Source organism: Sus scrofa, chromosome X (assembly GCF_000003025.6).
Source record: "Sus scrofa isolate TJ Tabasco breed Duroc chromosome X, Sscrofa11.1, whole genome shotgun sequence".
Taxonomy (NCBI): Eukaryota; Metazoa; Chordata; class Mammalia; order Artiodactyla; family Suidae; genus Sus; species Sus scrofa.
In genome coordinates this window covers 114557569-114581725 of record NC_010461.5, presented here as the reverse complement: position 1 = coordinate 114581725, position 24157 = coordinate 114557569, and the positions used below count along the sequence as shown (strand labels likewise).

Below are 24157 nucleotides of genomic sequence, written 5' to 3'. Positions count from 1 at the left end.
TTGTCTTTTTAGGGCCGCACCAGCGGCATCTGGAGGTTCCCAGGCTAGGGGTACATCACAGCCACAGCACCATGGGGATGCAAGGTATCTACTGTGGCTCTGATCTGTTACCCAGAAACTTACATATGCCACTGGTGTGGCCCTAAAAAAAAAACAAAAACAAAACAGCATATAAAACTCCTAAGTCAGAAGTAATTTAATAAATCATCCAACCCCCTCATTTTCCCAGGTAGCAGTAAGGTCCAGACAATGTACATAATGGGTCCAAGGGGAACCCTAGGTAACAGTCGGAACTGACATCTCCTGGAGCTTAGTTTAGGGCTCTCTCCACAACAGCACATAGCTAGTCACTCATTCCTTTGTCACCATTCCTTGAGCTTCAACAATGTGTTATGCTTTTGCCCAGGAGATAGGCATAACGATAACTCCCTGCCCTCAAGAAGCTCTTGTGTTTGTTCTGTGTTTTGTGCATGTTAGCGTATTATATTCTGCACAAGAAGTAAGAGAAACCAAAATGGCAAATACTTTTTCAAGTAGGGCAAACTAAATACTTAACTAAAGAGGGCTAAATGGAATTACAAATGCTAGAAAGTGAGCCAATAAGAACTATGTGACTTAAAATAAAACAGGCACCAACAGAGATATTAATTAATTCAAGGTTGGATTTGATTGTTAAGGGGAGTTTGCATCCCTCTCACTGCTGAGAAGAGAGCCATTTTTAACGGATTTTGATGGCATCCTGCCTGAGTCTTAGAACCTAAATGTTGGCCTGGGTGAGCTAAAATTTGAATCAGCTGATCAGGAAGAGTGGAGGATGGTGCAATCTGCTATTATTTTATACAGAAGAAAGTGGTTGAAATAGGGCTGGTGAGTACCCAAAGGGTGTGTCAGTTTTCAGATCTGAGCTTCAAATTCTATTCTTTAATTCCTGAGGAAGCTCCATTCCCTTCCCCAATGGACCTTTCTCACAAAAACTAAAAAGGACAGCCACTGTTCACTCCTGTGCATCCGCTTCATCTAAGCCTGATTCACTCCCTCTCCGCCTCCTTCCTGGTCTCAGAGGAGGAAAGGTCCCACCTCCCCTCTCAACCTGAGCCTCAAGTTCTCCAGTCCATTTCCTCTTACCTCGTTTCACACCCGGCTTTCTCAATCACCTTTTCTTGCTGAAATCTTTAGCTTCTCTTTTCTATAGAATCCTCGCCTTTACACATGGATAGGTCTCCTTTAGTTTGAGGGGGAAAAAAAAAAGATGCGTAATACTGACGGCCCTCCTAGCAACGGGACCATCTTTCTCCTCCTTCCACCATCAAGCTTTGCAAATGAACGGGCTTTATCTATCAACTCCTGTTGTCTGGCTTCCAGCCCAGCCACCCTTGAAACTGCACTTTTTTTTTTTTTTTTTGTCTTTTTGCTATTTCTTTGGGCCGCTCCCGAGGCATATGGAGGTTCCCAGGCTAGGGGTCGAATCGGAGCTGTAGCCACTGGCCTATGCCAGAGCCACAGCAACACGGGATCCGAGCCACATCTGCAACCTACACCACAGCTCACGGCAATGCCGGATCGTTAACCCACTGAGCAAGGGCAGGGACCGAACCCGCAACCTCATGGTTCCCAGTCGGATTCGATAACCACTGCGCCACGACGGGAACTCCCGAAACTGCACTCTTAAGGCTCCTGCAGGATTTCTGAAGCACTAAATGAAACAGCCTTCCTCAGTTCTGATTTCCCTTGACCAGAGATTAAACCCTTTGAGGTTTAGGGCGTCTTACGCCAAGCTCTAAAACCACATTTTCCATGCATGCTGGATGTTTTGATGAGGGCTTTCTATTCTTACACAGTTAAAACTGACCTCACCGTTTTCTCCACCAATGTTCCTTCTGAATGATTTCCTCATGTGTGACCGCCGGTTAGCCCTACGAGAGCAGGGATCACATCGCTCACCCACACACGCTAGAGGTAACCAACATCCAATAAATATTCGTTGAAATGCGTAAGTGAATAAACATCAGTCTTTCACACACTGATCCGTTTACTTTCTTGAGCAACTTTCAGTTTTTCCTGGAGTTAAAAACTGCCTTGGTTTTGTTTGCTTTGTCTGCTATGCATGGACTACTACCTCTTCTACCAGTTTTCTCACATCTGTAAAAACCTTTCTGCATACCACTCTCCACGTGATCAGACACATCAGGTATCTATCAGTTAATTAAAAAACAATCTTTTTTCTACAGACATCCCTCCCATATCCCTCCATCTTCCGATTCCCCTCCGGTCTGGCTGGTCTCTAGGTGTGCCTCACGGCCGTCGACCTAAAACTTTCATTATCACCTGAGGAAGTCCCTTCACCTCTTTTTAATATTCATTCCCTGTTTCTGGGTATCTTCCTCTTTCTCGGTTTACTCACATGAGGGAATGTATATTCCAGCGGCTTCCTGAGAAAGGAGTTTAAGTTGTATAATATATACTAATCCTCAACATGGACCTATTGCTCCTGTAGGCAGGGCCACTTACCATTCCGTTGAATATTTTCACCTCCACATCCTACCATTCTATCTTTTGTTGTTGTCTTTTCAGGGCCGCACCTGCGGCCTATGGAGGTTCCCAGGCTAGGGGTCGAATCGGAGCTGTTGCTGCTGGCCTACAGCACAGCCACAGCAATGCCAGATCCGAGCCTCATCTGCGACCTACACCACAGCTCACGGCAACACCGGATCCTTAACCCACTGAGCAAGGGCAGGGACCGAACCCACAACCTCATGGTTCCTAGTCGGATTCGTTTCCACGGCGCCACGATGGGAGCTCCAACACATCCTGCCATTCCCTTTGTTAGAATGCTCTCCTGCTTCCCGTCTGAGTGTCCAAAAGCTTTTTGCATTTTCAAACCAATTTTTATTTTTATAAAAATAATGCACTTACATATCTAAAAATTAATCATAAGACTTATCAAGAGAAATAAATAGAAGTCCATTACCCCACTCTTTTCTATTCTCAATTTGTACTCCTAGAGGCAAGCACTGTTCATTATTTTAGCTGTTTCTTCTAATATTGACCTCCTTACTTCTAAATAAAATATAGTGATATTCTGACTTCGTGACTTCTTATTTGAAAAGATCAAGATTTCGTCTTCTTATGCCACATCCTCTCTAACCTCTTCTCTGCCTATCCTCCCAGTATGGTTCAGGAGAATGTAGAATTCTGATTGAGAAATCATTTTCTCAGAATCTTGAAGGCCCAATTATATCCCAGTGAATTCACTGTAGTTCCTAGTGATTGCCTCTTCCCTTCCACTGTAATAAAATACCCCATTCTCTTAATAGTCATCAGTTCTAGAACCCTGCTTGCCTCTGATATCGTGATTACTAGAATACGCCTACTTCCCCTTTTTCAAAAGCAAAACAATATGAGATCATCCACAATCCCCTTGGACTTCTGTTCTCCAGGACTACTAACCTCAATTGTCAGAACGGTACCCTCGATGTAATTAATACGGGCTATTTGGAGCACTATGACAGGGAGCCCTGATCCCATCTGACAGAGTGACATTTAAACTGAGATCTGAAAGATGAATAGCAAAGGCTCTGAAAGCATTCCTGCAGATATGGTTGCAAGTACAAAAGCTGTCAGGAGAAAAGGAACTTTGGGAACTCAAGGGATAAAAGGTGGCCAGTGGGGTGGAGCTTGGTGAGTAAGGGGGAGAGAGGGCTCACCAGTGGCTAGAGAGGAAGGCAGGGTTCAGAGAATTCAGAGCCTTGTAGCTGATGTTAAGGCAAGATTTGGGATGTATCCTAAAAGCAGTGAGAAGCTCCTGAAAAGTCCTAAGTACAGAATGATTTGATCTGATGTGTCTTCCAGAGACTTCTGTGGTTGCAAGGTGGGGAATGCATTGGAGAGGGCCAAGAATTAGGAAGATATGGGTAAAACTGGTTTTAAAATAAACATTAAGGCCAGCTTTGGAAAAGGGAAAGACATTTCAAATGGGCAAAAGGTAGTCTTATGAGGTGAGTTGGACAAGTTCAGCAGAGACCATTAAATTTGTTCACCTTGCTGATGGCAGCGATATAGGTGCTAACATAGCAGTTTCAGTTCCTTTCTTTCTTCCTTTCTCTTTCCCTCTTTCTTTCTTGCCTTGGATTAGATGGAGGCATTGACTCCTCCTCCTCACCATCCCCCTCCCACTGGATCCCTGAATTGTTGATCATTCAACTGACCCCAGAAACAATTTGCCCCCCTCCTTCCCACACGTGGACTGCATCCAGCACCCTAGTGGGTATTCTGCCCATTTGCCATGGCGAGATTTCGGAGGGGTTGAGATAGAAGGTGGGAAAGAACGAGGCGGGTAGGTGATAGAGAAGAAGAGCTGAGGGGCTTGAACAGAAGTGAGACAGCAGAATCAAAATGGTGAAGGCAGCACACCTGCCCTTCGCTTTCTGAGACAGTACACCTTATTTCCAGTCAAGACGGTAAGAAGAACAGAAGACTGCTTCCTCTGAACACCTATCTGCAGGAGACGGGGGCCACTGCTACAATCAGCTGATACACCACAAGAATTGGTGTGATATACCAAGCACTCTGACAGTTTAGACAGGAGGAAGTTAGTTTTTGCAGTTCTGTTTATGGAATTGGCCGAATGAAAATGCTGGCTGACGGTCTGCTTTTCATAGGCATTGACAACAGCTTTCTACAACACCTGGGTTTTCTTTGGAAACTGTGAAGAGGCACTAAAAAGAACAAAAATAATTTCTTCTTGTCTTTTTAAAAAAAAGAACTCACAAAGGAAAGTAATTCTAAAGGATGTATATGAGAGTAACTCTAATTCAGATTGAATTTGGATATGGAAAGACATTACCTTGCATAAATTTCATGTTTTGCTGAGCATATTTGATTTATGTAGAATTGCATTTTTGCAGTCAAGCAAATTAGTGTGGACCCATGAGTATAGGTGTTGTGACGAAATCAATTAGGAGGACATAGAGATGGTGGAATGACAATAATAAATGAAAATATGTCAAACAACACTGCTGTGTCTTGGGAGATCCGAAAAGCTGAGCTTTCTTAAGCTGGGCAACAAAGCAGTGGCATGTAAGATGATACACAATGGTGGGTGAGAGAATACAGCAAAACAATTGCCTCTTCTCCAAATTTTTTTAGGTTGATCTATTTGAATCCATAAGCTAAGTACATTTTTGCCGCTTATTTAACAAAACTGCATATGGCAAGACATTACTTGTTACTTACTAGTAAGCACTTGCATCCCCAAGTGTCTAAATTTACTTATTTTATTGATAAGAATTCTAGACTTGTGCCCAGAACAAATGACAATAACCTCTAGGTAGACTCGTGCCTACCACATAGTAGGCATTTCACAAATAATGACTGAACTGAATGACATTAGTCGCTCTGCTCAATAAAAATAAAGCCAGAAGAGAAGCTTTTTCTATTTGAAAATAAATCCTTGAAAGAGCAGAGAACAAAACCTGAGATCTCATAATATCTGATGAATAGACATCCAACATAAATCTTAAAAACCACTAGATCGAGCCTCAAGTGTGAGCAAACACAAGGAACTGTAATAGGTAAAGAAGTGGAAACGCACGGTTTTTGGCATTTAGGACAGTTTGGGAACATACCTTAAGTCTGCTGCATTTGCACTGCAAGGACGGGCTACTCGTGGCTCACGCAATCAAGTGCAAACTTCCTAGGGTGTTTCTGAAGGTCCTTGTGGGTTTTAGAGTTCCTTCTGCCCCGCCGTTCCCGCCCACACATGCTGGGCGTCTGCCCAGGCGGTGGGTAGTTCTGCACTTCTCGCCGACCTCTCCCTGCACCCTGGACTTTGCCCTCCGGGCTCCTTCTAGAGCCTTCTCACATTTCACGGTCCAGTTTAACCTCCGGCCGGAAGTTTTCTCAGATCCCCTTTTCAGATGCACCAGTGCTCGGAGCACTGGGAACCTCTTAGTCTAGTAGCCAGTTACTTTCTAACCTGTTGTTTTTGCACGTGGGCACCCTGGCCACGCCACGTTGGGGAAGTCTTTGAAGACGTGGCCCTGTCCAGTCCCTAACACAGTGCCTGGTACAAAGAAAATGTCCAAGGAAATGTCTACTGAAATGAATCGAAACCCCAGAGGGGAAAAGGAGAAGCGCCAGTGCCCAGCAGTCAAGGCCTTTCGCGACCCAAGGCGAGGCCCATGGTGCAGCTGGTCCCTGTCTCCACTGGCAGGAGAGGGTGGCGCGGCGGAGGCTCCCGGAAAGGTCTCTTTACTTATTTCTTCTTTACTTCTGCAGAGGAATCTGACTGTTCGGCTCCAACAGCCTCGGGGCACGCCGTAAAGGGCGGTGCAAACCCGGCGGGGTGGGGGTTGGGATGGCCAGTCTCGTGGCAACTCTAGTCTCGGCTTCCACACGAAATTTTTAAAGTTTCGCGAATGCCAGTCCTAACCTAGGAGCCGAGGGTGTGGAGGGTTTCCCGGTGCACAAAGTTCGCCTCCCAGGGAAGGCTCTGGGCATTCGGGGCTTTGCCTCACGTATCCTTTTCACATTTCCCACCGCGGGGAATCCACCGAGCGCTCCTGGCCTCCGTATCCAGCCCGAGCTGAGAACCGCGGTTCGGCCCACAGGTCTCAGCCGCTTCCTCCTTCAACCCTCTGGGCAAACCCGGTGCGGGCGAGTGGGGGAGCTCCCAGCCCGCGGTACGAGGCGGAATACGGGCACAGCGGGACTACAACTCCCAGGATGCTCTGCGAGAAGCGCGGGGGAGGGGGCGAACGGGAGGGGTTGGAGTAGGGGGGTGGCAGGGAAATCCCGCCCTGCTGCGCAGCAGCAACGACACAAAGCCTGACTTTACAACCTCACCGAGAAAGTGGAAGTAAGACGGTTTAGGTGGGGAGGCAGGACGAGAGAGAGAGAGAGAATCAGAGGAGGGAAAGCCGCGTAGGTGGGAGCCGAGCGAAGCGAGGGAAGTGAGGAGACCCACGCCTTACAGATGAGGAGGGGGCGGCCTTCCTAACTAAGCCCCCGGCCCGCGCCCCGCCCCACCCGCGCCGGGGTCTCCACAGCGCCCTGCCGGTCCCCGCTCCTCGCGCAGAGCCCGGCTCCGCCCCGCCGGGAAGCGGGGAGCCCGGCTGCCTCGCGGGCTCGGGGCGGCCCGGCGGGCTAGACCGTGGCTCCCCAGCCCGGGTGCGGGACGAAGGCGCGGGGCGGGCGGCGCGCCTGCTGCGGACCGAGGAGGGGCTGTGAGCGAAGCGGCGCCGCGGACGAGTTAGGGCCGGGGCAGGGGAGTAGTGTCGGGCTGAGGCGAGGTGAGGCGCGGGCTGCCTCAGGAGGGTCCCCTGTGGCCGCGAGCGGGGCGGAAGCACGCGGGCTGGCCGCGGGGAGGGCGGGCGGTGGCTCCTCGCCGGGGAAGAGTGCGGACGGCAGGGTGCCGGGCCCGGCGCCGGTGGAGAGATCGGGGCGCCCCCTCCCCGCAGGAGGAGCCTAGAGCTCCTCCGCCATCCCTCCCCCGCGCGCTCGGCTCGCTTTCTCCGCGGGCCGCTGCGGGAGCGGCGGGGCGCTGGGGCTGGGGCTGGAGTCGGGGGAGCCGCGGGGCTGCCGCCCCCGGGCCGCGCGGGGGGCGGGGGCGGACTGTGAGCGGGGCGGGGCGGGGCGGCGCGGCGGGGGCCGCGAGGGCGCGGGCGGCCGGGGGGCGGGGGGAGTGCGGAGAGCCGAGAGCCGAGGAGGGCGGGCGGCCGGGCAGCCAGCCTCGCCGTCCGTTTCGCGCCGCCGGCCCACGCCGCAGTGTGTTTTGTGGACGGCACCTTCCCAGACAGCCCAGTAGAGCCCAGCTCGGCGCCCGGCAGCCTTCGACGCGATGTTCCGCCGGAGCTTTAATCGTTTTGTAAGTACACTCGCTGCGGCTCCACGCGCGCCGCTTTGCTCGCTCGCCAGCCCCTGCGCCCGGTCCCTCAGAACAATTTCCCGAGGGGCAGATTGCAGCTCCCGGAGACACCGCTGCCCCCCAGCTTTTCCATTTTAACGGAAGGACACTGCCCAGGCGGCCAGGGTGGGGAGGCAGGTGGGGCTCTCGGAGCACCGCCACCCCCTCCCACCGGACCCCGAGCCCGCACCGTTTATCTAGAGCTTCCCCGGGCTGCTAGAAACTCTGCCTCGGGCGGGGGGCGGCCCTCGGGCTGGAGGGTGGGGGGGCCGGCCCAGGAGCCCCTCGGTTTGCCAGTTAGTCGAAGATGGCGTTTTATTATCGGGGAGGTTGCTTTCTTTTGTTTCCTCTGCCGCGAGCACATGGAGGTAAACCCAGACCTGTCACCGTGGCCCAAAAAAGGACCTGAGGGCTGGGAGGCTGGGGCCGGACTCAGCCTTGCCCCGGGCTCTCCCGGCGGGCGGCTGCTGACCCGAGACCCCGCAAACTTTGGCGATCCAGCCTGAGCAGCTCACCTGGAGGGTCTCGGCAGAGCGAGGGCGCTTGTCACGGTGGGCTGGTGGACGTGGAGACGCGAGGAGGCTGCACCGCCGCCGCCGAGCGCCGGCTCAGAAGCCTCGCCGAGCCCCGAACGCCCCAGACCTTGACCCGGGGGAGAAGGCGAGCTGCGGCTGGACTCCTCCGTCCACCGTGACCCCCTTCCAGATCCCCGGAAAAGGGACTTTGGTTTCCGAGGGAGTTTGGCATCGGGAAAAAGCGATTTCTGGCTGCTGACTTTTGAGTAACCTGTTTACTCCTAGAGGAGGGTACACGAAGAATGGAGTAAAACAGGGACCTTTTACTTCTATACTGCTATTTGGAGCAACTTTGCCAGATGAGGCGGCGGGAATAGGGTTTTATTCCTGCCAATGATGGGAAAGAAAGGGTTCATCTGTGAATTTTGATTTTTTTTTTTTTTTCCTGGCTTTAGGGAAAATGGTTGAGTGCTGTGCGCGCCCACCCCTTACTGTGTGTGAGAACTTGTCGGTTTGGCTCTTTTCCTGCGATTATTCCAAATCGAAGCATTTTTCAAGCGCCAGATAAATTTGCTCTCATTTTTTCCTGCATTTGAAACTTTGACAGATGTCTCCTGACTAAATGAAATAATTGTACACCGTCTTTTAGGATTAGGAGACTATTATTATAGTAGTGCCATGTTAATGTTTTTCTAAATGTCTACCTCAGCCAGAATCGTGTCTTAGGAAATTGGGGCAGATTTACCTGTGGCACAGAGCAATAGAGCTTGTGCATATCAGGATCTTGAAATCCGTAGGAACTGGTTTATACTGACCAGATGCTTTGCTAAAGCAGATGGCTAAAATTGGTTTTTCGTGAGGTTAAAAAGCATTGTACTTCATAGCTGTTTCATGTAGATTGTTGTGATCCTGGACTGTTGTTGGGAGGTGACAAAAAGGGAAAGGTGACAAAGAGGACTAGTTGTAATATTTGGGAAAAGGATTATGTTTTCACATGACACTCTTAGAGTGGAGAACAACTGGATTCTGGTTCATAATAAATTCATTAGCTCAAAATTGAGATGATGGCATCCCTATTTTTTTTTAAAGTATTCGAGCTTTTGAAACCAAACAACCCACACATTAGTCAAAAGCCCTCTTTGCTTTGCTTTTGCGAAGAGTGATCTGCGTTGTGTGGGTCTAGTAATGAAGTGGTGCTGGCCAGAGAAGCTAGGGCATGCAGTAGAATTTGCAGCAGTTGTTGAGGTGCCAGCCTGCAGGTTTGAGGCTAGTACTTTGCATCCCCATCCAAGGTCTCTGCAGAGAATCACTTAACGCTCACACCAAAGCTTTGACCTCATTGTTCTGCTGAAATACCCGACTGCTCACATTTTCCTGCGCAACCATGACTATGGTAGGTCTCCGGAATTTGTACCAGAGCAATGAGCTGAAAGCTTCTCAGGAGTTGTATCTGAGCCCTAGGCCTAGGGCAAGGAATTAATCTGCAAACTCTTGGACTGAATGTAAAACATGCTATCAAATACTTACTGCTAAAGAATGACTTCAAAATGGGGAGGGAGGGGCAAATTTTAGCCCCCTTAATCAGTAAGCCAAACGCTGTCCTCATCTGGTAGAGATTATTTGGGTGGCCCTCCCATCTAAATCACTAGAAGGATACAACAGAAGATTTAAGTTGGACTTTGAGATTTGCACAGCAATTTATAGGTAGGCTGAGTTGTGTGCTTTTTATATTTCAGAGAAGGGGCTATGAATTCCTTTCAAAATTAAGTGTGGTTTTTTTTGTGTGTGTACATAAGTATCTGTAATTGACTGTAGTTGTTGGTCACTGAAAACCAGACATCATACTACGCGTTAGGACAGGGCTTTGCATTTTAAACCTGATGTGGGAAGTGGTATCATCTTCTATGGTTCAGTAGTGTTTGCTGAATCGTTTAAAAAATGCCGTTTATTTCCCCAGGTTCTCCAGTTTCAAGCTAAAAGGAATAGTGATTCATTGCATTAAGACATGGCCTTGATATTTTTGCCGTTAGTAATTGTCGTCTTTCCTTTCTGATGAATTATAACTTTCCTTTTGACAGTTTTGAGGTAGAAAAAAATTGGTGGATTTGGTGTAGTATTTTAGGATTTAGGTATGTAGGGGGTATCTTAAAAGATTGAAGAGTTAGATGTCTGTGAGTATAATAAAAACACTGCCTGTTCCCAGTCAACATCTCCATTCTCCATAAATACAATAAACAAATAATAGTAGCTTTGGCTACACAATTAATTTCTTTTAAAAGCATGTTTAATTGGAAGTCTAGAGTTTGAAGGTCAGGGAGTTTTTATGTTATCTGTCTTTTACTCTTCGTAAAATTCCTAGTGATTACAATAACATTTTCACATGGGTTTAAAGGTTTAATGAGAGTCTAAGTGGCAAGAATTCCCCCCATTTGACTTACTAAATTCTTTCATGATGACAATTGAAAATAAGTCATTCCTCAATAAAGTAGATGGGGGGGGGTTGGCTAAGTGAATACTATTCTAATTAGCTTGTCAGATATTAAATGGGTATGATTTTCTAGATCAGTGATAAAAGCTTAAGTTTTGGGTTGAAATATTAGAAAAAATGTATAGATTCTAGAAGCTCTCAAACTGCTTTGGTAGTAATAGTATAACATGGAAAATTTCATATTTGTCAAAGAGGCCCAGGACTGGAAAGAAATTAGACTGTATAAGGTGTAATGAAAATTCAAAATAAGAAAATTCAAAAATACTCAAAATAAGAATTTATGAAATAGGTAGCTAATTTATTAGTTTGAGTCTAAGGCCAAGCCAATCTAGCGAAGCAATATGTGAAGGTAATTAATAAAATTCAAGTAATTTTTCTTTTAGGAGCAGGTTTTTGTTTCCTCCTTAAATTATCATGTTAATTAAACTTTTTGTGTTGTTGTTTCACTTTGTTAAAATCCTTCATCTGACATTGCTGAGCATGGAAAATATTGTTGAGTTCATTATGTTTAGAAATGTATCTGGGAGTTCCTATGGTGGCGCAGCGGAAACGAATCCTACTGGGAACCATGAGGTTGCAGGTTTGATCCCTGGCTTTGCTCAGTGGGTTAAGGATCCCGCGTTGCCATGAGCTGTGGTGTAGGTTGCAGACACGGCTCGGATCTGGTGTTGCTGTGGCTGTGGTGTAGGCTGGCAGCTGCAGCTCTGATTAGACCCCTAGCCTGGGAACTTCCACATGTGGCGGGTGCAGCCCTCAAAAGACAAAAAAAAAAAAAAAAAAAAAAATTAAAAAAGAAATATATCTGAATGTATGTATTACAGTATTTTTGCATTTACGTAAGCCTTTCAAATGGTCCGTTGTGCATCTTGGCTCCCACCAGGTGGTTATTACGTGGCTGGGTTTAACAGGTGAATTTGTCTCTGCTAAAAGCAACCTTTTATTATATTATTTAATTCCATATTTAATTAACTCATGTGGCACCCTACACTAATTAGTCTTTCTCCACCTCAAGGGAGGCAATCCCTAATGCCCTAGGGAATCCATTCATTGTGTGCAGTATCTCCTACTTGTGCTTCCCAAGATGAGGCATTCCAATACTGTGAAAGCTGCCAGGGCAGGGACAATTGGCACAGTGCCTGGTGCTTAGTAGATGTTTGATAAATATTTGTTGAATGAGTAATTTTTATATATTTCACATAAATAATAGTTTCTATTTGTAGACTGTGGTATTTATAGTAAATTCTTTCTTATGAAGCTTAAAGAATGAAGAGTTCTAGATAATTGGATGTGATATTGTGATTTATAATAACAAATATATTTATATTTAGTCTTTGTCCCTGTTTCTGGCACAGAACTCTAAAACCTTTGAAATTTCCGGTGTTGAGAGCTATAAAAAGTGTCTTTTATTATGCTAATGAGGTGAGTTGGGGAAAGGCACCTCTGGTTGGGGGCTGGTCACTAGAGGAACCAACCCTGCGATTAGAGGGTTGGAACTTTCAGTGCATCCACCCCCCCCACCCCCGATTTCTGGGGAGGGTAAAGGGCCTGGCGAGGGAGTTCAGTCGCCAGTGGCCAACAGGTTAGTCAATCATCCCTGTGTAATGATGCCTCCTTAAAAACCCAAAAGGACAGAGTTCAGAGAACTTCCAGGTTGGTGAACTCATGGAGATGGGGGAGAGTGCCACCTGGAGAGGGCATGGAAGCTCTGTGCCCTTTCCCCATGCCTTGCCTTATGCAACTCCTCCGTTTGGCTGTTCCTGAGTTATATCTATCCTTTTATAATAAATTAGTAGTCTAGTTAGAGTAAAATGTTTCTCTGAGTTTTGTGAGCCTCTCTAGAAAATTAATCAAACCCTAGGAAGATGTCGTGGAAACCTCATTTATAGCTGGTCAGAAGTCCAGGTAACAGCCTGGACTTGAGGCTGGTGTCTGAAACTCAAGGTGGGGGTTGTTGGACACCCTTCCCACCCCCCGTTTGGACTCCTTCAGAAACACAGGTGATAACCTGGACTTGCTGTTGGTGTATGGTGTCTTGTAGGACTGAGCCCTTAACCTGGGGTATCTGATGCTATCTCTGGGCCGATAGTGTCGGAATTGAGTTGAATTACAGGACACCCAGCTGTCTGAGAATTGCTTGTTGGTGTGGGGAACAGCTCCCACCCTACATTGGAACTGAGCTCAGAACCTAAACATTGGGGTATATTAGATACTGATTACTAATTTTTCAAGTATTAGAGTCTATCTAATGACAGAGCTATACTGACCATAGTATAATCTTAGATGATTACACCATTTTATGATCTTGCAGAGCATTATTTCATTCAACAAATATTAAATACACCTGTTATGTACTGGGCACTGTGGTAGGCCCTGGGACACAATGGTAAGCAAGAGAGACAAAAATCGCTGTGTTCATGAGCTTTGTCATCGTATCACGGCTATAGATATAGAGGACATGGTGACTGTTCTGTAACATATTGGTGACAAACCACACAACTTGCATTTTGTGATTAAGTTGCTTTTATCTACTTACTTGTCATTTGTCTTTCTACCAAAAATAGAGTGAACAAACTTGGTTATTTTCTGGTTGTTTGGATTTCAGATAAAAAGGAATTTGTTGCATTTGACACCTTCACTATGGCCTATACATGGCAAACAGCTCTTTTGCAAATAGATGTTAGCCTGATCCTATGTAAAGTGGGAAACCTATTTAGGAATGAATCACTGTTATTTGAAATAAATTTTAAATAACCTGAAAACAAGTTCTGGCTTTTTTTTCCCTGCTCTGCCTTTTACTGATTAAGCGACATAAAATTCTGAATGTCTTCTAAATACCTTCTATGAGGGTTTACCCTTTGCTCATTCTGTTTACGATTATTGTTTGTAATCGTTGAATTGCCACTAAAGGGTTGCCTTTAGTGGGTAATACTGAGTGCCTGTTAATAAGGTAGTTTCCAGTGCTCTTAATGAGCTTTTAGCAGAGGTGAGATTAGAGCAGGTGAAGCCGGCCATGTTCATATTGATGCAGTAGTCCAGATGAGTTTGTTTCCTCATCAGGGCTGCCAGTTGACCAGCAGCGGGTCAGTGGGGGTTCTGGGAGGTAAAAGATGGCCAGTGGCCTTTGAGAGATCCATAACTGTGCCTGGATGATATGCAAAGAACTAGCCGATGAGTGAATTCAAATACTGGTTTATTGTGTGATGAAAAATGGTCCTTAAGGCTGACTGCTTTCTTGTCTAACATGGTTGATCAATTCTCCCAAAGAGGGTGAAAGCATGGGACACAAAATAAAAACACAGATTTTTTTCCTTCAAGGTGGTGGAGTTTTCTGTACAAATCTAGTGCTTTATATGGATTAATCATTTACATCTGGGATTCTTGAGATTTCGGGAATTTTCTGGTTGGGCGGAGTAAGGTTGGTGGCTTCTATAAATGAATTAGGCGATGTTTTCAAGTTTATTTCCGTTCACTGAACACTTACCTTCCTGGCCTTTTATTAGAGTATGTATATCAGTGGTGATTGTAAAACAAACATTAGCAGGACTGCAGCATATGCTAATGCTAATGCAGTTTAATGATGAATGAGTACTCAGCACTGCAGATACCGGTGTGGGATGCCCTGTGCCAGCACATTGGCAGACAACCCCACAATCACTGTGATGCACGGAGGGATTGCTGGGGTGGCTGACTTTTTTTTTTTTTTTTTTTTTTGAGCATTTATTTATTTATTTATTTGGCTGCACCTGTGGCATGTGCAAAGTTCCCAGGCTGCTGCAGCGAAAACGCCGGGTCCTTAACCACAAGGGAACTCCTCAGGGGACTTATTGGTTATCTGAGATTTTTTTGGTTGTTGTTTTTTTTTGTCTTTTTTGTCTTTTTGCCATTTCTTGGGCTGCTCTCGTGGCATACAGAGGTTCCCAGGCTAGGGATCAAATCAGAGCTGGAGCCCCTGGCCTATGCCAGAGCCACAGCAACGCAGGATCCAAGCCATGCCTGCGACCTACACCACAGCTCACGGCAACGCCAGAGCCTTAACCCACTGAGCAAGGCCAGGGATCGAACCCACAACCTCATGGTTCCTCGTCGGATTTGTTAACCACTGAGCCACGACGGGAACTCCCGGTTATCTGAGGTTTATAGATAATGCTGAGCCATGGATATCCAGATTTTTGAGTGGAACACCGAAAGTAACACCCTTAATATGCATTTGTGGAGTACAGTTTGTCATCAGTTTTTTGCCCCATATTTATTTACTAGATGATAAAGGCTGCCCTGTTCAAGCAAATAGCATGGTTTTTTTTTTTTTTCTTTTTTGGCTGCCCCACGGCATATGGAACTCCCGGGCCAGGGATCATATCTGAGCTGCAGTTGCAACCTACGCTGCAGCTGCAGCAACACCAGATCTTTAATCTACTATGTCAGGCTGGGCATCAAACCCGCATCCCAGCGCTCCCAAGATGCTGCCGATCCCGTTGAGCCACAGGGGGAGCTCCTAGCGTGTATTTTTCTAGGCTCCTCCCTTATATGTTGTCTTAAAGTATTATGGCGGCTATATATTTCTAGTCTCTTAGGTATTGGAAAAATCAGAGCCATTTTCTTAATAATGATTGTCTTTAGCATAGCATCACGTAAACAGTAGATGCTTAGTAAACACTTTCTGAACTGATAACAGTCTGAGTCAGTAATAGCAGTTGAGAAATGATCAGCCAAGGAGCTTAAGCGTTTCAGACTGGGCCACTAATAAGTGTATGGCACCGAAAGTAACCCTTTTGTCCCTTTCAGTAGACAAAAATATTACACTATATTTATTCTAAATGAGAAAAAAATACTTTCATGCCTACTTAAAAAATAATCAAAAGGTTTTGGAGTTCCCTTGTGGCGCTGTGGGATAAGAATCTAGCGTTGTTTGATCCCTAGCCTGGGAACTTCCACATGCTGTAGACAGGCCCAAAGAACCAGAAAAAAAAAAGTAATCAAAAAGTTGACATTTCTTTTTTTTTTTTGTCTTTTGTCTATTTAGGGCCACACCCACGGCAGTGGAGGTTCCCAGGCTAGGCGTCTAATTGGAGCTGTTGCCGCCAGCCTACGCCACAGCCACAGCAATGTGGGATCCGAGCCCTGTCTGCGAGCTACACCACAGCTCATGGCAACGCCAGATCCTTAAGCCACTGAGTGAGGCCAGGATTGAACCCGCAACCTCATGGTTTCTAGTCGGATTCATTTCCGCTCTGCCATGACAGGAACTCCAGTTTTCATTTCTTGAGGTGGTTTTCTCCATCAGCCAGAAAGATTATATCTTCAGTGCCCTCCTCTTTGTTGGCCATTCATAGAAAACTTTAGTAAATACACTGTCTTCAGCTTCTCAAATTGTAAGAAAATTCCTATTCTTTTTGTTCAATCCCATGCATAAGCTTATGTTTCCTGTTGTCACTAGCATATCAAATCTTTGTGAAAACCAGAGGTGCAGTGTGAACTCCCCAAGAGCTCTCTGTCTCTTGACTTCCTGTGGGAAGTGTGTACTATTTGGATTCAGGGTACCACTTAGTTTTTGGTGCTGGAGATGTAATGCACTCTCTGTCCTCTGCACCCAGTTGCCATCAGCTGGGTGTGGATACCTGTGGTGAGAAGGCAGAGCAACCAGAGGAATTGTGGAGTTTGAGGGATTTGGAAACAGTTTTGTTGTGCAAAGAGCCTTAACCTTGTTAAAAGGGTTAGTGCAAATCCTAGTTGCCCTTTACTGCTTAGCTTGGGAATTGGGCACTGTAGTCCATAGACATCAAAGTGTTCCTCAAAATGTGGTCCTTAGACTACTTGCATAAGAATCATCTGGAAGGCTTATTAGAGATTCTTGGGCCTCAAACCTACTGCGCTTTTAGCAGGCACTCTAGGTGGTTCCTTGGGTACTCAAATTTGGGAACACCTGTATTTAATAAACACTGGACTATTTTCTGTGTACACTCTGTTCTCTGAACTTCATCTATAGTTTGAACGTAATACCTACTTTGCAGGGTTGTTGGAAATGTTTGGTAGGCTATTCAACACTATACCAGTTGTGTTGGAGGTCACGAGAGCCACACCCAGTTTGATGGTTTACTGGCAGAACACATAGGACTCAGCATGCAGTTGGACTCGGAGCTATGGTTTATTACAGCGAAAGGATACAAAGCACAGTCAGCAAAGGGAAAAGGCTCAAGAGGCCGAGTCTGGAGGAAGGCAGCTCTCAACAGTCCTTTCCCACTGGAGTCACACAGGTTGCGTTTAATTCCTCCAGCAACAAACTATCTACCAAGGAAGCTTATTTAGAGACTCAGTGCTCAGGTTTTTATTGGGAGGTGGTCACCTAGACACACACCTTCTGCTTGGTATATGCCAAAATTTGAGACTCCGAAAAGGAAAACAGCTATTTAGCACAAATCGTATTGCTTGTTCCAATAGTTTAGGCACACTGAGCCTCAGGGTGGTGGGGACCTCAGATACCAACTGTGTCTGTGTCAGGAGTATTAACCTTGCAAGCAGACCTTTTTAAGAATAGCGGTCTCAGGCCTGCTGTGTTAACTTTTTACTACGAGTTAGGAAATCCTGGTATTTTTCAGTGAAGGGAAATGACTTGCCCTTGACCATTAAGCCAACCAAGCAACAGAACTGAGTCTTGCACTCAGACTCCCAGCATTCATCACCTTCTTTTCATTGCTACACACACCATGCTTCTGGATTATGGGTTATTCCTTTTCATATTGTTGAATGCATTCACTGTTTGTCACTTGCAGCAGAAGAGCAGCCTGCCGGTGGTAAATTGATGCACTCAGTGGGGGAGCCAGGAAGTATTGATGTTTCTGCCAGGTTAGCGTCAACACTTGCTGGTTTCCTCTCTGGAGCATCACTGAGTTCGTGGATTTTCATTTTTTTCTGACTTTGGGACTTTTGTTACTGCCTCCACTTCTCCATGTTCCAGCAATTTATCCATAGTTCCAACATTCATTTGTATCACTCATTCATCCCATTCTATACATGGCTAGCTTTCAGCTCATAGGCAGCTAGTTTTAAAAATCCTTTTGCGTAACAGTTTCAAAAAGCACGAAGAGTATCTAGTCAAGGATGATTATGTAGGAAGAGCTGTCAGAAGGAAAACATTAGATAAAATTCTTGGGCTAATAAATGAATTTTAGGGTAATGTTTGTAAATAATTTATTTCAGGATTATTGTTTGAGCTTTATGGTCATAGAAAACTCCAGGGATAGCTCTCTGGTTGTTCTTAAGTTTCAGTCTCTCTCTCTCTTTCTTTTTCTTTTTTTTTTTTACTGTTATCAAAAAGGAAAATTAATAATTCTTTTATGATTTGGGGCAAAGAATAAATCAGGAAATCATACTGAAAGATGCAGTAATCCTGCAGATCAGCGGGGAGCAGAAGCTAGGAGGGAACTGTCACGAATAAGTAACAGCTGGGTAGAGCAGATTATATAAGTTACACCTGTTGTGTAAGCAGTGGGGATGTTCTCTAAGCTTCACAATTAATGTAGTTTGCAGTAATATGGATTAAGGGATCGGTAGTATAGTGCACAGTTTACTTTCGCTTCTTTTCTGAAAACATCCATGTGAATCAGAAGCTTCCTTTGAACACTCATGCCCTACTTGGGTGCCATAGGAGGTGCGTAATGCACAGTCCTGCTCTCCAGTAGCTTGCAATCTATTAGAGACAGAGGACCACAGAGAGGACTGACCTCACAAGGCAGTAAGCCGTCACTGCTATCCTCTTGAAGGCACACACAGTAAGTGCTGCAGGCATGCAGATGAGGGCACCTGATCTCACTCTGGCAACTGTGGCTGGAGGAGGAGGGATTTGTAGAGGAGACAGCTTGTGAACTAGGTGGTAGGGAACCCAAAGGATTGAAGTCCATGGGATTCTAGGGATGGGCAACCTCATTAGAGCAGGGGACAATTACCTGAGCAATCAGGCAGAGTTACTGCTTAGGGCATTTAGAGCAAGAGAACCAGTTAATTTAGAGGGCTTAGGTTCCAACTCTAAATGCAGCTGAGAAACCGAAACCATGGTCTTCAATGCTTTATGTTTGCTATAGTGAAATTGAGACTTTAAGAAAGGGAGCACATGGTAGTTTCCTGGTGGCCTGGTGGATAAGGCTTCCACATGGTCACTGCTGCAGTTTGGGTTCCATCCCTGGCCCAGGAACTTCCACATGCTCTGGGCGCTGCCAAAAAAATAAAAATAAAAAGGGAGCCACTGAGAGTAGAAATCAGGTTGTTTTTGTTTCCGAAGCAATAGCTCTAGGAATCTCCCTGTAGAAGCTCTCCTCTGAAACCCCTGATTCCAATGATGGTGGTCCTCAGTCTTAGGATTTGGTACAGGAACTGGGATGGGATAGGCATTGGGGAAATATTTCACAACCATGCATCATATAATTTTATATGACTGGTTATTTAGTTGTCCTTAGAAGATCTGCATACTCTTAGAAACTTACTACATGGGGATGGTATGATAGTTTATTATCTGAGTACTGGTGATCATTTAAAAATCTGGGGGGAGTTCTCTGGTGGCCTATCAGGTTGAGAATCCAGCATCACGGCTGTTGCTCGGGTCACTACTGTGGCATGGGCTCCATCCCTGGCCCTGGATCTGTATGCCATGGATGCGGACAAAAAGAACTTATAAAAATTTAAATACTGGGGATCAGGCCTTTGTCCAAGAGCACATTCCTTATAGTAACACTTGTGTTTCACTGCCACTAAACACTATGGCTCTTAGTAGACATGCAGACCTAACAATGTCATTGTTCCTTATTCCCACATAACCAGTTCATCATCACGGGCTGTTGATGCCACTTTTCTTGATCATCACGACTGCCACTCTCGTCCAAGTCATCAGCATACCTTCTCTTACCTATTTATTCCTCCTCCCGTGTTCCCTTTTTCAACAAATGGCGCCATCCCCTACCTAGTAGCTTGAGCTAGAAACACAGCAGTTGTCCTTAATACCCCTTTCCCTTCATCTCCCACATCTAATGTCAGCAAATCCAGTAGGTTCTTTTTCTGAAAGACCTCTTCAATCCATCCACTTCTCTGCTTTTGCATCCCCACCACCATCCAAGTCCAAGCTACCACTCTGACTTACCTGGACCATTGCAGTAGATGATCTCATCTGTTCCTGCCCTCTCCAATCCATCCTCCACTCAGCAGCAGAGGGATGTTCTACAAATGCCTGTCTGAACGCCTTCAGTGACTTTCCAGTCCTCTGGATAAAGACCTGACCAGTATGATGGCCACACTCTTCTTCACTTTTTTTTCTTTCACTTGAAAAAATTAAAATGTAATTCACATGACAAAAAGTTTACCTTTTTAAAGTTTACATGTTAGTGGTTCATTCATTATGTTGTGCAACCAGCACCATAATTCCAGGACATTTCTATCACCCTGAAAAGAACCCCTCTACCTATTTGCTATTAGGCCCAATCCTTCTGGCCAGCCCCTGGCAACCTCCAATCCATAGATCTATGGATTTGCCTATTCTGGACCTTTCCTGTAAATAGACTCTCTATACAATATGTGATTGACTGTTTCATTTAGCATGATGGTTTCAAGGTTTATCCATGTCATAGCATGTATCAGTATTTCATTCCTGGAGTTCCCCCTGTGGCGCAACAGGATCAGCATTGTCTGGGACACAGGTTCAATTCCTGGCTTGCACATTGGGTTAAGGATCTGGTGTAGGTTGCAACTACAGCTTGGATCTGATCCCTGGCCCAGGAACTCCATATGCCATGGCACAGCCAAAAAAATTACAAAAAACCAAAACCAAACTTCATTCCTTTTTTTGACTCAATAATATTCCACTTAGTGGATATACTAAAATATTCCACTGAATGAAATTTACCACATTGTATTTATCCATTCATCACCTGATAGACATTTGGATTGTATAATTTTATTTGTTGTTATTATGAGTAATGCTGCCACTTTGAACATTTTTGTACATGTTACTGTGTAGACATGTGTTTCCACTTCTCTTGGATAGATACCTAGAAGTGGAATTCCTAGGTTATATGTTTAATTCTATGCTTAGCATTTTGAGGAAATGCTAAACTTTTCCACATCTCTATTGTACTTACTTTAAAAAAAAAATGATTGGAGTTCCCATCATGGCTCAGTGGAAACAAGTCTGACTAGCATCCATGAAGATGCAGGTTTGATCCCTGGCCTTGCTTAGTGGGTTAAGGATCCAGTGTTGCCGTGAGTTGTGTAGGTTGCAGACGCGGCTGGGATCCCAAGTTGTTGTGGCTGTGGTGTAGGCGTGCAGCTATAGCTCCTATTGTACCCCTAGCCTGAGAACCTCCATATACTGCTAGTGTGGCCCTAAAAAGCAAAAAAAAAAAAAAAAAAAAAAAAGATTGTGGTAAAAGACCTATAACATAAAATTTACCATCTTAAATTTTTTCTTTACAGCCCAAACCTCGGCCTGTGGAAGTTCCTGGGTCAGGGATCAAACCTGCCACAGCAGCAGATCTTTAACCTGCTATACCGCAACGGAACTCCTATCTTAAAACTTTTTAAAGTGTACAGTTTTGGAGTTCCCGTTGTGGCTCAGTGGTAAGGAACCTGACTAGTATCCATAAGGATGCAGGTTCGATCCCTGGCCTCACTCAGTGGGTTAAGGATCTGGTATTGCTGGGAGCTGTGGTGTAGGTTGCAGATACGGCTCACATCCGGAGTTGATATGGCTGTGGCATAAGGCAAGCAGCTGCAGTTCTGATTTCACCTCTGGCCAGGGAACTTCCAAATGCCACAGGTGCAGCCCTAAAATGCAAAAAAAAAAAAAAAAAAAAAAAAAAAAGAAAGAAAGAAAGAAAAAATGTGTACAGTTTTGTAGTATTAAATATATTCACATTGTTGTACAACGTATCTCCAGGATTTTTTTCATCTTGCAAAACTAAAACCCCATACATTAAATACACCTCATTTCCCATTCCTTACTCTCCCCAACCCGTTAGCAACCACCATTCTCCTTTCTGTTTTTATGAATTTTGCTGTTTTGATACTTCATATAAATGGAGTTCTATCATATTTTTCTTTTTTTTTTTTCCTTTTTGTCTTTTTTTGTCTTTTGTTGTTGTTGTTGTTGCTATTTCTTGGGCCGCTCCCGCGGCATATGGAGGTTCCCAGGCTAGGGGTTGAATCGGAGCTGTAGCCACCAGCCTACGCCAGAGCCACAGCAACGCGGGATCCGAGCCGCGTCTGCAACCTACACCACAGCTCACAGCAACGCCAGATCGTTAACCCACTGAGCAAGGGCAGGGATCGACCCGCAACCTCATGGTTCCTAGTCGGATTCGTTAACCACTGCGCCACGACGGGAACTCCTATCATATTTTTCTTATTGTGACTAGTTTATTTCACTTAGCATAATGGCCTCAAGGTTCATCCATGCTATGTAGCATGGGACACACTCTCCTTCCTTTCTAAGGCAGATTGATGCTCTATTATATGTATGTATTGGAATTTGTTTATTCAGCCATCCATTGATGGGCATTTGTGTTGCTTCCATTTCTTGACAATTGTGAATAATGCTACTGTTAACCAAGGTGTGCAGATATCTCTTCAAGATCCTGATTTTAGTTCTTTTGGGTATATGCCCAGAAGTGAGATTGCTGAATCATATGGTAGTTTTATGTTTAATTTTTTGAGGCACCTTTGTATTTTTTTTCCATACTAGCTGCACCATTTTACATTCCCATCATCATTGCAAAAGGGTTCCAGTTTCTCTACGTTCTCACCAAGACTTTTTTGTTTTATTTCGGGGTTTTTTTGGTTTTTTTTGGTTAGGAGCCATTTTAATGCGTGTGTGGTGGTATCTTACGGTTTAGATTTGTATTTGTCTGATTAATTGAGCATCTTTTCATATGCTTTTGGTCATGGAGAAATGTTTATTCAAGTGATTTGCCCATTTTTTTATCCAATTTTTTTGTTTAATTGTAGAAGTTCTTTATATATGGTAGATATTAACCCTTTATCAGATACATGATTTTCAAATCTTTTCTTCCATTCCATAATTTGACTTTTTATTCTTTTGTTTCCTTTGATGCATAGAAGTTTTTAAATTTGATGGAGTCCCATTTATGTATTTTTGCTTTTGTTGCCTGTGCTTTTTAGTGTCATATCCAAGAAATCATTGCCAAATCCAGTGTCATGAAGCTTCTCCCCATGCTTTCTTCTAGGATTTTTATTGTTTTAGTTCTTACATTTAGATCTTTAATCCATTTTGAATCGACTGTTCTATATGGTGTAAGGATGTAAGATAAGGCTGTCCAACCTCATTCTTTTTTTTTTCTTTCTTTTTTTCCTTTTTCAGCTGTACCTGAGGCATATGGCAATTCCCGGGGCCAGGGATCAAATGTGAGCCACGGAGAGTTCCCGTTGTGGCGCAGTGGTTAACGAATCCGACTAGGAACCATGAGGTTGCGGGTTCGGTCCCTGCCCTTGCTCAGTGGGTTAACGATCTGGCATTGCCGTGAGCTGTGGTGTAGGTTGCAGACGCGGCTCGGATCCTGCGTTGCTGTGGCTCTGGCATAGGCCGGTGGCTACAGCTCCGATTCAACTCCTAGCCTGGGAACCTCCATATGCCGCGGGAGCGGCCCAAGAAATAACAACAACAACAAAAAAGACAAAAAAAAAAAAAAAAATGTGAGCCACAGTTGTGGCCACGCTGGGCTGAGGATGGAACCTGCCCACCACAGAGACAACGCTGGAACATTAACCCACTGTGCTACAGTGGGAACTCCCAGCGTCATTCTTATGCACGTGGATATCCAGTTTTCCCAATGCCATTTGTTTAAGACTCTCTTTTCCTCGTTGAGTGGCCTTGGCACTCTCTTGTGGGAGATCATTTGGCCACATATGTGAGAATTAATTCCTGGGCTCTGTTCTGTTCTATTGGACTGTATATTTGTCTTTATGCCAATACTACATTGTTTTAGCCTTCTCTTTTCTTTCTTTTTTTTTCCTTTTTTCTTTTTCTTTTTCTTTTTTTTCCTCAGCACGCAGCAACTTGGTAAGGGATTTCAGTGCCCAGACCAGGGACTGAACCTGGGCCACAGCGGTCGAAGTACCAAGTCCTAACCACTAGACCACCAGGGAACTCCCTACACTGTTTTTATTACCCTAGTTTTGTAATAAATTTTGAACTTAGAAAGTACAAGACCTCTCACTTTGTTCTTTTTCAAGATTGTTTTGACTATTCAGGGTCCC

General features: G+C 45.1%; 2 protein-coding genes and 1 non-coding gene across 14 annotated transcripts in view; 2 read left to right on the top strand and 1 right to left on the bottom strand.

Moving 5' to 3' along the window:
• Nucleotides 1-5746, bottom strand: part of LOC110257749 (protein transport protein SEC31-like) — a 450026-nt gene extending 444280 nt beyond the window's left edge. Inside the window, exon 1 of the mRNA XM_021080205.1 lies at nucleotides 5625-5746. The gene's annotated coding sequence lies outside the window, so the exon portion shown is untranslated. The remainder of the gene's footprint in view (nucleotides 1-5624) is intronic.
• ATP11C (ATPase phospholipid transporting 11C) overlaps nucleotides 6068-24157 on the top strand; it is a 181223-nt gene continuing 163133 nt past the window's right edge. For 7 of the 12 annotated variants that reach the window (XR_002340696.1, XR_002340697.1, XM_021080199.1 and 4 more), the window contains exon 1: nucleotides 6068-6243. Coding sequence is in view for 9 of the 12 variants with exons in the window: in XM_021080199.1 (XP_020935858.1) it covers nucleotides 6076-6243 (168 nt within the window). In the remaining 3 variants the exon portion in view is untranslated. Of the gene's footprint in view, nucleotides 6244-7652; nucleotides 7865-24157 lie in introns of those variants that run through there. The other 5 variants (XR_002340698.1, XM_021080200.1, XM_021080201.1 and 2 more) reach the window with 5 other exon arrangements.
• Nucleotides 17705-17784, top strand: MIR505 (microRNA 505). The gene has a single exon (NR_038578.1). It is a non-coding gene; the product is annotated as a microRNA 505 (primary transcript).